Here is a 14522-nt window from a genome sequence, read left to right on the forward strand (position 1 = left end):
CACAGACTATGTCAGGTATCGTTATCTGACATGCGGAAACACGCATCGTTCGTCGATGCATGCCCTACATGTCAAAGATATGAACGATTTTTACAATCGTTATTGTTCATATCTGATAAGAAATCTGACTGTGTGTATGCACCATTAGGCTTGGGCAAGCTGCAGGAGCGCACAGCACAAATATTGCACTGTGCAGTAACCAACTGTATGTGACAACCCTCACCAAAACATTTATTGCAGAGATGTGAGGTACTGGAAAAAACCCTGAATACACCTGTATGTTAGAGGGAAAGATATATACTGACAGTATAGAGAAATAAGCAGACAGGCAGTGCTAGCATAAGTCCCATACAATGCAGAAATACCATATAACTGCAGAAGGGCACTACAATCAACTACACAGATTCTGTGGTCAGTGACTCAACATCTGGTAGGCTATAGCACTACATAACCTGACTCCAGGGAGAGGTATGTATGGGGACCGGACCCTGCGTTTCCCTGAGAGAGCTGTGGCTGAGCCTGGAGAAAATGGCCACCTGAGAGCTCTGAGGGGGCGTAGCTGGAGGAGGATAGTAGTTCAGGGAAGCGAGACCTCAGAGGAATGGCGCCCTGAGCTGAGGGGAGGGGCCCGCTTTAATGGGGAAAGCTGAACTCCCCATGCTAATTTTTAACCACCGGGTTGCTGGATTCTTGATCCATATGTACCCTGGTGGTCTAGTGGATCACTATGGACACAGCCTGTGTTCACTCTCAACGCCTCCGGTCTGCAGTGGCGTAACTAGGGGGGGTCGGGCAGGGAGCGTGCCCTGGGCGCCTTTTGACCGGCGGCGCGGGGGGGCGCCGCCGGCCACGGTACCGGCCCGCCCTAGTTAGCCAGTGTAGCGCCGACCACAGTGAGTGCGGTCAGCGCTACACATTTACACAGGACCGGCGCTAGGCTTCCAGTGCCGGTCCTGTGCTGCACACCTGTGCTGCACACCTGAGCCCGCTCCCTCCCCCTGAGCGCTTGCCCAATAGCGCTAGGAGGCGGGCTCAGGCTGTGCATAACACACGCATCGCCGGCAGCGATGCGTGTGTTAAACAGCAGCCAATGAGAGTCAGATAGACTCTCATTGACTGCTGCAGCACCCACTGCTAGAGCCGGACTTCCGTCCGGCTCCTGCAGTGGGTAATGGGACAGACGTCATGACGTCTGTCCCATAATGCTGAGCGCGCCAGCCCGGGAGGACTGGCGGGCGGCGGCGGCGGGAGCGGCGTCGTGGACCGCAGCAGCAGCAGCGTGGATTCAGGTAAGTATATTTTTATATATATATTTTTTTTTTAACCTATCTGCACAACGGGGGAGGGGGGTGGCTACTACTGGGGGGGATCTCTACTGGGGGTTGGGGTACAACGGGGGAGGGGTGGCTACTACTGGGGACACCATTATTGGGAGGACCTCTACTGGGGGGGGGCTACTACTGGGGGCACTTAATCGGGAGGGGGAACCTCTACTGGGGACTACTACTTGGGGGGAACTACCACTGGGGGCATTATAAAAGGGGCCTACTACTAGAGGCACTGCACTCGGGGGACCACTACTGGGGGCAATAATAGGAAGGGCCACTACTGGGGGCGATAATAGGAAGGGCCACTACAGGGGGCACTGGATAGGGGGGATCACTACTGGGTGCCTGCATAAGGGGACCACTACTGGGAAAACTGCATGGGGGGGGACTACTGCTAGGGTCACTATGTAAAGGGCACTGCATAGGGGGGTGACTACTACTGGGGGCACCATATAAAGGGCACTGCATAAGGGGACACTGCTACTGGGCGCACTGCATTGTGGGGACTGCTACTGGGGGCACTGCATAAGGGGGAACACTACATGGGGCAATGCATTTGGGGGGGCCACTACTGGGGGTACTGAGTAAGGGGAACTAAATTGGGGGCTGTATAAGGGGGACCACTACTGGGGATACTGTATAAGGGGCACTACTATGGGACTGCATAAGAGGGACCACAACTGCATACTGTATAAGGGGTACTACTGGGGTTAAGGTGCATATGGATAGGAATGTTCAGTGTGAAAATAAAGGGGTGTGTCATGTTGACACGCCCCATTTTTAAGTGACCACGCCCATTTTTTGACGGGGGTGGGCTCTCTTTTCAAATTTGCCCTGGGCTCCAAATACCCTAGTTACGCCACTGCCGGTCTGTCCCCTGAGACCGGAGGTATGACTGCGAATCCGCGGGTCACTGCGAGCGATGACCTGCTTTACCTGTCCCCTTGTGTCCGGGTTGCAGTGGTCCGTCCGCGGGGCCGGCTATCGAGGACCCCGGGATGCCCGCCGAATCCCCAGCCAAAGCTGGCATTGCGGCGCCCGGAGGGGTGACAGAGCGGCAGCGCAGGCGTCCTGTGGACAGTCTGCTGCTGCTCGCTCAACAGGAAAAGTATAAAAAAAGAAATAAATCATAAAATAAACGCTTTTTGGGCTGCCTAAGCAACCCACTGCATAATGTTGACCCGACTCCGGGAGGGCACCGACGAAACTGAGGTGCCTCTGGCGAGGGGGCGGGGTATAGGGCGATGCACCAGTGCATCCTGGGAGCTGAAAACTTTAACTGTGTGGTGCCCAGTCCTCAACCACCACCTACACCCCAAGGTCTCCCTGTGGAGCCCTATGGACCCTGAAGGAGAAATACTATTTAATTAATATATCAGGAGCAAAATGAATGTTTCATTGTATTAAGATATCAATATATATTTTTAAGGGGGGATCAATTGTTAATTGGAATAAAATAATGTTTTTATTACAGGGGCAACATTTATTATATCATGGCTATATAAATTTTGCCAACATCATAAAATTATAAGTGTTGCCGGCGTCACTCCATCATAAAAAAAACATTTATCTGCTGCCTTATTGAATACATTCTGATTGCCTTCATTATAAGTGAATTGTGATTCCTCCCTTCTGATAGATGCTGCAGTTTCATGGTGGTTTTGTCAAATATTTTTTCCTGCCAATTTTGACCAAACCACCAGCGGTTTAGATATTTGTAAACTGCCGGGCATCATCTGCGGTTTGAGAATAACCATCCAAACTGCTGAATAGTACATTTAGTGGCTTGTAGGTCAAAATCACAGGCGATGTGCAGCTGTTTCAAACGCCAGGCAAAACAGCCAATAGAAATTTACCTCAGGGTCTTTTGCATACATACTACTAAGGGGACATAGTTAATAGACCGGCGGTCGATGCCGCCGGTCTATATCCCGACAACCAAAGCCCGACGGGGGACTTAAAATAGGCGTCGAAAACTCAAAATACCAACACCTATCTTAATCCCGAAGCCGGAATACAGAAGGACGCCAGACCGATCGAGGTAAGTCCGGGCATCTTAGCACTTAGCCATGGGGGGGGGGGGGATAGGTTTAGAGACTCCAGGGAGGACTTAGGCTTAAGCACCCCCCGGGTGGGGTTTAGGCATCCCCCAGATGCAGTAGGGGTGTGTTAGGGTTTGGCAACCCCCGGGGGGGAGGTTGGTGTTAGGTTCAGGGTACGGTAAAGGGGGTTAAGGGATAGGCACCCCCCCAGGAGGGTTACAGTTAGGCACTACGGAGGGAGGTTAGGGTTAGGCAACACTACAGGAGGGTTAGGGTTAAGGGGGGGGGGAAGAGAGGTAGGGATAGGGTACTGACCTGCCCTGTCGGACTCTTGGCGTTGGGATATGAACCGGCGACTATTCAGCCGTCAGGACTTCATACCCATTCCCTACTAAGATGTATATGTTTATACTATTACTTTCAGGTACTGTTAGGGCCCTGCCCAAGAAATCAGCAATACATTTGCTGATAGCACTGGTAAATATTGTTTTACATGCCATCAGCATAATTTGTCACGTAAGAAGAGAAATGATCTAGAATACTAGAAGTAGGTGAATTACTTGTCTGATAGCGCTATGGCTGATGTGTGGAAGTATTTACAGATAGGGACCACTTCCTCATGCTCTGTACTGGTCAGTTCCAGCGTTTCCAGGAACTTTACTGCCACCCGCTCAAGGGCATCCTCTGGCCATGGCTAGAAGAGAAGAAAGTCATAGGAAGGTCATAGTCACTGATTACTGGTGTAATGGCCACATTCAGAGATTGGTAACCTTAACTCATGTGTTCGGTATAATAGAGTATTAGGCTTGGTGCAACCAATCCAACGTGGCACCGTGTAGAGGACAGAATATGACACTTATCTGTAACATGTCATGTAACAGAGAGAAAGGGGTCCTCAGGGACAATGCATGCCACTGAGGGGTAGATGTATGAAGCAGTGAAAAGAGTGGAGAAGTGTGCCAGTGCCCATGGCAACCAATCAGCAAGAATGTACTTGATAAATACAACCTCAAAGCTGATTGGCTGCCATGGGCAACTTCCACATTTTCTAATTTTTAACTTTAAGTTATTTTAATGAATAACAACTATAATAGTAAATGGGACCGGATACAGAATCTGATATATCCACACACTGTAATCCACACACTTTATTTCTGCAAAGTAATGGCCTGATTCAGAGATGTACTCTAACCCGATGGTTAGCATACATCTCCAATGTTTTGGGGTCTGTGCAGAACAGGTCCTGTGATCTCGCTCGCAGACCCCTCCACCAAGCCGCAACATGTTGTTTTGGGGGTGTAGCGGGGCGTGGCTGGCCACCGTGCCCAGACACGGGGACGTGTCGCCCCCGTTTTTCCGGGAGGGACGAGGCCAGGGTCTGTGTTGGTGGACGCAGATTTCCTGGCTCACAAGTGAATTGGATCCGGTCAGGTTGCTGTAAGCTTCAGCTTCCTCAGCCTGGTTGTGATGGTGATCCCAGGCTGTGACCTCGGTGGGATCGCAGATGCAGCAAGGAAGTCTCTGTTTCCTACACACACCTCCTGCTACATTAGCATTTTAGATGAATGGAATTGCACAGCCGCTTGTGTGCGGTTCTGTAATTCCGTCCTTCTCTGAATCAGGTCCTAAGTCCGCAAGGCTTTGTGTCTGCTGTGTTAGGAAAGCTCTCCCCTTCTAACATGGCAGACAGCTGCAGAGGGATGACAGAGAGCCTGGCAGCAGAGTCTGATTAAGACCCCATTGGACTCTAGGTAAAATACTGGTCTGGGGTCCCTATCACCATTTCTAAATAAGAAACACATAAAAACAGGTCATGGTAAACTTCAGTGACCACTGGTACCTAGGCATGAGCCTAGCGAATTATCTGGCTCTGCTCAGCGGATGTACTTAGTCATTTATAAATACTCCAGTTATTTCATGTATATTATTCAGCTCAGTAACAGATGACCTTTGATATACAGTATATTAGTATATATATTAGTACCATAAAGTGGTTTTACTGGCTCCTTAAGTAAAACCTGTGAGTTAAGTATGGTAAGGTACAGTCTAAGGACATCTATAATTAATCCTCAGGGGGGTTCAGTGTCTCCTGAGATCTCACAACATACCTGGAACCAATCAATAGTGCAGCAGTTGATCAGTGATGGGAACTGTCGCAGTCGGTTACGAAATGCGTCTCCAATGGGGCTAAATGCAACCACAATGTGAAGGTTCTCTTTACAACGGTTCACAAAGAAAGCGAATAGCGCCAGAGGGCTGAGCTCAACATTCTTATTCCCAGCTTGGGCGGCCGGACGAACCCCCTGAAATGAATGGAGGACATCATCAAAGAATCATTAGTTATATACTGAACAAGTACTAAAGGTGTTCAGCTCCATTTCCCTATTGGCTGTAGTGAACAAAAGACAGCAGAAGATGTATGAAACTCATCATGCCTAGATTGTATAGTAATGCAAGTACTAGACACATTATTGTTCAGTTACCTCCATAATTTCCTGCTTTTCATCTACAGCAAAGAGATTAGGAACCTCCCCGGTGTTAAGTAGACTGTCCACATCCTCCAGAAAAGCCTCCTGTTTGATTTGTGTGTCTGTGATGAGGAAGATAGTCTTCTGTCCTTTCACTCCAGCACTCCTCAGTAGACTCTGGAATGAGTGGATACTGAGAATTATTATTACAACATACAGTAGCTACAAGCTGCATACACCTCTGCAACCAATCATCTGTTCCTCTGGGCTGGTACTTATACCCCAACCAGAAGCTCTGGGCCCTCTCTCATCTCTAACTATACAACTGATCCAAGAAAGTCATACAATTCCCTTTTCTCTGTTATTGAGTCAGTGACATGTTAACACATGAGATTTGCATGGGCCCCCTCCCATACCCCAGAAATATGAACCGGTGTCTTAGTAGAAGATATAAAAGACTCTGGTGCAGTCTTTGCTGTCTTCTGTGCAGGTACCAGCGCACAAGTTTTGCACTAGTTCCAGAGCACCCTTACCGATTAGGGCTTTGTAATATAGTGAAGGCATCTGTGCAGAAGACAGCAAAGACCCTGGCACTGATGCTGGCGTTTTTGCTTTGCTATCTTCTGCGCAGATGCTGACGCCATATTTTCAACTAAAGCAGTGAGACCCTGTGAGACCCTGTGAGACCCCGTTCTGCGTCCAGGCTGGAAGGTGCTCGGCCTCCTTGACTCAAGGGCACACACTGCACCCATTGTACATAAATCACTGCAGTAAGTACTTCTCCAAAGGGATCAGGTTCCACTACTATAAATGATAAGAATATAAGAAGTGCCCTTAAATGGGGCTTCTACCTTCAGATCACATTAAATTATTGACATGTTCATATCACACAGCAGCTTTTACAAAACACATTGCTATAAATTCCTGACTAAATCAGCATTAAGACAACATGCGGCCATTAGTAAAATTCTTGCATAGGGTCACAATACATCTCCGTTTCTGGGCCCCTCCCCGCCCAGAAATAGCAGCAGACTGTCAATCACTGACAATCTGCTGCCGGACTGTGTGCGGGATCGCAGACTTGTACTGCCCATGCGCAGTATGGGTCAGACTGATTGACAGGCTGCAGCCATTTGGGGGCGGGGCACCCGGCTGATTCCTAGGAGTCCTGAGGCCAGGGACTGTGTAGTAAGATGCTGATTTCTTGGTCTCGCAAGCAGACAGGAGCTGGCCAGGGTGCGTAAGCTTCAGCCAGGCCAAAGTAGCAACCATCGCGACCTATGATGATCTGAGGCAGCATCTATGGATGCAGCACTCAGATCACAGATGCATGCAGGTGCTGTATTTGCATTTTAGTTGGACGGTATTGCACAGCTGCTTCCTTGTGGCTGTGCAATACCATCCACATCTGAATCAGGGGTCTATTTACTAAGCTGTGTTAGGAGATAAAGTGAATGGTGATAAGGTACCAACCAATCAGCTCCTAACTGCCACGTCACAGGCTGTGCTTGAAAAATGACAGTTAGGAGCCGATTGGCTGGTACCTTATCACCGTTTACTTTATCTCCTCCTAACACAGCTTGGTAAATAGACCCTTTAGATCTCTAGTTGTTCAGGTTTCCAGACACACTTGAAAGGGAGGTAGGGGTGAAACGTAACCTCATAGTCCATCCGACTACCAGTTTAGTGCACACCCCTTTGTTCATTTCTACTTCAATGCGCTTTTCTCCAAAGAACACTGTTCTGTTTGGCTTCATATATGTCTTGCAGCTCTCAGCCCTTTGTCTTACACCTACACCTCCATCGTCTACCTCGTCTGTACTAGTTCTCTTTTTATGAGCGATTGTATTTTCTATTATTTATTACTGCCTATCCGGTGCTGCTGAGCTTTGTGGCACCTCAAAAATAAACCATACTGAAAACTTTGGCCAAAGTGCGCCTGCAAATGCGCTTTTCTGTAAAACTAAATGGAAACAGCAAAGTTCATCTCTGAAAATACATCTCAAAATCCAATCTATGGTGCTTTACATTTGGTGGAAAAGTCAAGGGCTTTGCTTAGAGAAAACAGTTGTGCGCCCTCTCACTAGGCAGAGATCTCTCCCCTCATAATCCATATTATAATCTGCCTCTGTACTTGTAGAATGTGGGGCAGATTGGACACACCTTCAGGTCTTCTCTCCATTCATTCATGCCGTAACTTTTTGAGATCTCTGGTTGGAAGATGTTCATTTTTGCCATAGAAGTAGCCAAACGGGTCAGCGATTGCCGCCCGCTCCCTCCAACTCCAACTAGCAGAGCGTTACCACCTGGCTGCTTCAGGATCCGGCAAATCCGAGATAAATGTTCTAAAACATATCTGTTACCAGAAAACACAGAAAATGTCCATGTCTACATGAGTTATATAATAAAATGCTACATATAATTTTAAAATATTGTAATAATAATATGAAGTATCCATGAATAGCACTGTGGGCATAAATCACACTACTGAACGCAGATTCCCGATGTTCGGGAATCTGCGCAGGCGCCAGACCCATTCTGCGCATGTGCAGAACAGATCTGCAAGCCCGCACGTAAACTGGCAGCAGACAGTAATTCACAGTCTGCTGCCGTTGGGGGCAGGGAGGGGGCGGCGATGGCCTCCGTTCCCCGAAACGGAGGTGTGTCGCTGCCGTTGGGGGGGGGGGGAAGAAGCCATGATTTCCTGGCTTCTTCAACTCAACTGCGGCAGCCTGCTGCGTGACCCCATGGATCCCTTCAGCCGGTCGATGTCCCACAAAGTATCCCATGCTGCGTTTGACAACGCAGCTCAGATACGTAATGCAGAAGGGGGCATGATGCCTCCTGCTGCATTACCATATCAGCACAGACGGAATAGCTAAGCTGCTTGCGAGCAGCTTAGCTATTTCGTCTGAAGCTGAATCAGGCCCTGTGTGTAAAAATGACCAGTGCTCCCCTTACATTATAAAGACTAATTACGAATTCTAAGAAATTAAAATGAGTCTGAAAAGAGTCTGAATATCTTTAAGGCACAGGGAGCGATGTATTAATATTGCCAACAATAACCCAAAAGATAAATAGTTACTGGTTAGACCAATCCGATATGGCCTAACCTACGCTATTTTTCTGGAAAAATAGGTTCAGGAACTGTGGGTGGAGCTACTGGGGGTGGAGCTGTAGAATAACAATTATATATATATATTATTTATATAATTGATTATATATATATTTATTTAGAAAAGAAGGCACTCAAAAGGGCCTTTAAAATAAAACTTATCTTATGGAACATACATTTTGGCACAGGACATTACATCATAGTTAATGAGAGGTTCTGCTCGTTCCTGCTGAAAAATAGCACTGGGAACTAACAGATCAAAGCATTTACAAGACTAAATATAGCCTATCACATAGAGACACGCAGAGTAACTAACAGGGGCGTATTAAGAGAGGAGGGAGCCAGTGTTCACTTCCTGTCTGGGGCCCCCTCCTCTCTCCCCGGCTGCCGTCAGCGAACTGACAGCATCGGTAGACTCTGGGCACTAGAGTGTGCCCGGGAGTCTACTGCGCATGTGCAGATAACCAGGAAAATGGTGCTACAGACATTTCCCGGTGATTTCCTACTGCGCATGCGCAAAACGCAGGGAAAATGGCAGCAGCGGCCATTTTCCAGATGTTTTCTGTGTGCTGTGTGGGCCCGTGTGCACCCCACACCCATTATAAAATACGCCTCTGGTAAAGGATTATTATCAGCAGGTACCCACCTAAATATAACAAGGTTCATGCAAGTTTTGTGGGTCTGGTTGTATTCTTCCAGACATCTCTCTACGATATCATTGAAAAGCTGCACACTTGGTACCTCAGCGTAGAGGCGTTCATCTCCTTCCAGGTCAGGGTTCATGTAGTCACCGAATAGCAAGTTTCTAATGTTTTCCTCTGAGAACTGCAATATTCCAGCCAACATCTCAATATCACTTATTATTTTATATACGGGACACCACAGGCTCTACTGTAATTTGTATGGATAGCAGTCTGCTATCATATTAAACCACAAGGCTTTATACCTCGTGCTTTATTCCATATAATACACACGTTTTTCTAATGAACACTGAAATTATAACACTTCTGTACTATAAGCATGATATTACATGCTTGTTTTTTATAATAACTGGAACACTCTACACAGAGGGGCAGATGTACTAATCTCTGGAAAGTGATACATTGGAGAGAGTGATAAACTACCAACCACTCAGCTCCTGTCATTTTTCAAGCACAGCCTGTAATATTACAGTTAGGAGCTGAGTGGCTGGTAGTTTATCACTTTGAAGAGCTTAGTACATCTCCCCCAGAATTCTAAGACTGGCTTTTAACACATTCTCTAAAAGATGAAAGTATTAAATAGAATATCAGTGACAGTAAGGTCAGTAAAATATGCCACCATCTTTACATTACTAAATAATTAATAGTATTTGCTACACCAATTATTCTGGGTTTGAATAGGGTAATACACATTTTATTTTCAGTTCCTGAACTCCTTTATTGCCTAGGTATTACAAAACACAGTAATTATACATTTTAGAGTATGTAACTCAAACAATGGGTCAGAAAAAAATGTAGACTTTTATAAAGTTGTCAGTAATATAAGTATAAATCACATTTAAATAGTATTTCACTACTCACTGGCTCATTTCCTTGTTTTAGGTGCTCAAAGACAGATTCAAAACTTTCCTTGAAATGATCCTTCACAACATCTTTTATTAATTTAAAGAGCCAGGACCTATCCTTGTCATCGACTAAACGATCATAAAACACCCGTAGCACTTCGTGCACAAAAAGTCGCACCATGACGCGTTTATTTTCCACCGACTCTTTCTTGATGAGCAGGCAACCTTGTATTACTCGAGAGAAGTCCCGCAGGTTAAATGTATAATGGGATTTAGCAGGGGTGGGTAACAAGTTATTCATGGCTTTCTTGTATACCTACATTTTGGAGATATTAAATAAAATAACGTAGTGAAAGATGAAGCTCTGACATGTCAGACAATACAGCACAATTCAATGGTATTTCTCTTATTTAGGGCCGTATTCAATTAGAGGGGAAAAGCTGTAATCGGCGAAAAAGTTTCGCCTAGTGCCGCTTTTCGTCTGGTTGGAACTTATCTCCAAATTCAATTCCGGACGGATTTCGCCTAAGCGGAAACTCAATGCAATGTAATAGGCGAAAAAGATTCGCCTATTAATAGCGGGTGAAAAGAAGTGCAAAATCTTTATTTTGGGGTGCAAACGTGGGGAAATGACCTAGAACCCTTGGCACCGTCCCCCAAAGGCCAAACCTTGAAAAAAACAAAAAGAACATCCCAAAAAAGTACTTCCATTTTTGGGGTGAAAAAGTAAAAAGTGGGGGGACAAGCATAAAAACTAGCAAAATAGATTTCTGGGGGTCTGCAAGGATGGGTCAGGTGTTTTTGGCATTGCAGGTGAATGTAGCAGGTGTGTTTTTTACATTTTTAAGAAGTTAACTTTAGAAACATTAATATATGCTTGCACCCATTTTCAAGTACCCTAAATTTGACTGGACTACTTATTTTCTCCTAAAAATACTGCTTTATGTCATTCTTCACCACTTTTGCATAGACGCTAATAAGAAGCAATTTAAACTACTTAAGTACCCCAAACACTTTTATTAGGGCTATTAGTACACATGTACATTGATTCCCTATGTGAATGCATCTTTTTTTGGGGTACAGACTGATTTCCCCACTTCTGACAGTACTTTCCGCCTGTTCCGTTTTCGCATGGTTTGGTGCTGAATGGGGTGAAACAAGCGAAGGAGGCGGAAAGTCGGACAGGAGAAACCTTCCTGACTTTTCGCCTCTAATTGAATACGGGCCTTAGTGTCTTTATACTTATAACAATAACACTACAATACGTTGAGAGTTCATGTAAAATTAATGTGACAATTTGCTAGTATACCACATAATGGGCCTGATTCAGACCCACTCGCGAGCGGCTGTCCGCTCGCAAGTGGGTCGATGGTGTGCACTGCGCATGCGCACGACGGAGGGAGCTCCGTCGTGCGCATGCGCGAGACGCGACGAGCGAAGGACTTTCCTTCGCTCATTGTGTCTGATCAAAGGGGCGTGCTGTCGATGTTGATTGACAGCACGCCCCCTTTGGTGGGCGTGCCGGGGGCGTGCCTGTCAGACGGAGGCGTTCCCAAGGGAAGGCCTACCGTCAGAAGCCGGCCCCACTGACATCACTAGTGATGTCATTGGGAGTGATTTTGGCTCTGATAGAGCCAAACTCACTCCTGGCCTTGCGGTTGAGAAACTCAACCGCAGGCTTCTGGTCGCACTGGCGATGGTCGCGATGGTCAAGACCATCGCGACCATCATCCTGCACGCTCGTATAGGCTGTGGGTGGTGACCCACAGCTATATGAGCGTCCAGGAGGACGCTCCATATTTATGGAGGTGGGCCCTGATTCAGAGCGAGCGCTCTGTTCAGAGCGTCCGGCTCTGAATCAGGGCCAATGTCTGATTGTAATAAAGTACTTCATAATTGTGCTATTGTTGATATTATTATCACTACCTGTATTTATTATTATTATTATTATTATTATTACCTGTATTATAATTATAATTATTATTATTATAGCAAAAACGTTATTAATAAGCATGATATAACATTAGAATGTGGCACAAATTGGTATATGTGCAAAAGACCTTTACTGCATAAGATAATCTTGATTATATCACATAGTGGACATTTTCCACTTTCATATGAATCTTCAAGATTGTCATAAGCCTTGACCCATTTTTCATTTTAAAAAATAAAGTTTAACATCTGCTCTAGATTTTGTGTCACTTCTATCTGTGTATTGCATTTAAATATGGGCAGTATGGATGGTGTAATGGTTAGCATTACTGCCCAACAGCACTGGGGTCTTGTGTTCAATTTCCACCACAGCTCTGTGTGGAGTTTGTCAGTTTATTGTCTTCATGTTTGTGTGAACACGAGTGTGTGTGTGTGTGTGTGTGTGTGTGTGTGTGTGTGTGTGTGTGTGTGTGTGTGTGTGTGTGTGTGTGTGTGTGTGTGTGTGTGTGTGTGTGTGTGTGTGTGTGTGTGTGTGTGTGTAAATGTGGTAGGGACTGATGTGAATGGCCAAATATTCTTGCTAAGCAAATAGCTTCTAAAAAATAATAATAAATAAAAATATGTGGTGACTTTTCCTCACCTCCATTGTGCTATTGACGATTTGAGTCCCAACGGTAAAGAATTCAGGTGAAAACTCATGGTTTCTTAGGTAGAATGCCACAACGGCAGAGAAGATGCGAACCATGGTCTCATCACTAAAGGCGTTGATAGTGCAAATATTAAAATGACGCAAGAACCGCGGAGTCACTGCATTCCTTCCACCACCAGGGGGCCCCATTGCTGCTATTAGCTGAACATCCACCAGTGTGATTTTGGAGGTGTCCTTCAAGTCATACCTTAATGTTGTGAAATTATTATTTTTTAAATATAGCTTGTAAATGGAAAGAGGGAACAACATACAAACAACATAAAACATCAGCTAAAGATTATTTTCTCATAACAATTACCAGTTCCCATGGTCGAAGAACTGTCGCAATAGCTCAATCGGTGGCTGTGCACCATATTTTTCTAGAGCCGGCATGTTCATATCATCCACAAATATGACACATTTCTTCCCCATCTGAGGTCCATACACTCCTTTGCGTCTTTTATCCAGTCTGTCCATGACAATATTCTAGAACAGGTATTGACAGATTAATACAACTACTGAATCAGCAACCCATGTGATTCCGATATGCACTTAATGTAAGCTTCATTTAATAATGCTTAAAAGATACATTACTAGACTTTGATATGATGTAAGAATATACATACCTATGCCACAAAAACTTTGCTGAGATAAAAAATTACGCAATATATTATTTTATATTCAATGCCACCATGTACTTCTACCCTGAACATTAGACTATGGTGTGGATGTCCACTCAGAATAGACCGGATCAAAGATTGTGAAAGAAAACAGCACATACCTGAGTCTGATTGGCACTGGTTCGAGCAGAAAAATTAATGAAGAAGGGAAAGAATTTATCTTTGTCCAAATTGTTCATTAATTTGTCCTTAACATAAACGGATTTACCCGTTCCGGTTGGCCCCACAAATAACAAAGGTCTATGGAAAGGGAAAATAAGTTGTTAGTAACCAAAAGTATATGTCATGCCTTAAGCATAATTTAATGTTTGTTGTATGCACTTATCATGTGTAAGCTCCACCTAGTGGTCCGTCTTATATCAGCTTAGTTTGAACCTCATAGGCTTATATCAAAGTTTCTCAATGCACCCTGAGTATATAATAGCACAGACCCAACATTTTACCATCATGTACTCTAGGTGCAACTATATTCTTTTAGCAGATAAAATATTTTACAATTCATTTACAAATCCTGTTACTACAACAAAACATAATTCTCTAGATTTTCACATCTAGTTTGGAATTATCGAAAAGTAGGTATGGTTTATGCTCTCTATCAACGTATACTCAGGCCATAGGAAGGTTTATAGAGAGGAGAGCAGAATAGCATAAACTCTGCTGTTTAAATTGTATTACTGATATGATTTAACACTGATGTTTCGGGTGTGTATATCTGGCTAAAAA

General features: G+C 45.2%; 1 protein-coding gene across 1 annotated transcript in view; it reads right to left on the bottom strand.

Moving 5' to 3' along the window:
* DNAH12 (dynein axonemal heavy chain 12) overlaps positions 1–14522 on the bottom strand; it is a 168684-nt gene that overhangs the window by 65948 nt on the left and 88214 nt on the right. Inside the window, exons 38-46 of the mRNA XM_088472684.1 lie at positions 13901–14039; positions 13439–13605; positions 13072–13327; positions 10516–10815; positions 9600–9778; positions 8002–8194; positions 5854–6015; positions 5479–5673; positions 3931–4064 (exon numbers count right to left, since the gene is read on the bottom strand). Of these exons, the coding sequence (XP_088328810.1) occupies positions 3931–4064; positions 5479–5673; positions 5854–6015; positions 8002–8194; positions 9600–9778; positions 10516–10815; positions 13072–13327; positions 13439–13605; positions 13901–14039 (1725 nt within the window). The remainder of the gene's footprint in view (positions 1–3930; positions 4065–5478; positions 5674–5853; positions 6016–8001; positions 8195–9599; positions 9779–10515; positions 10816–13071; positions 13328–13438; positions 13606–13900; positions 14040–14522) is intronic.

The sequence above is a fragment of the Taudactylus pleione genome, unplaced genomic scaffold (assembly GCF_031769625.1).
Source record: "Taudactylus pleione unplaced genomic scaffold, aTauple2 ptg000128l, whole genome shotgun sequence".
Classification (NCBI taxonomy): domain Eukaryota; kingdom Metazoa; phylum Chordata; class Amphibia; order Anura; family Myobatrachidae; genus Taudactylus; species Taudactylus pleione.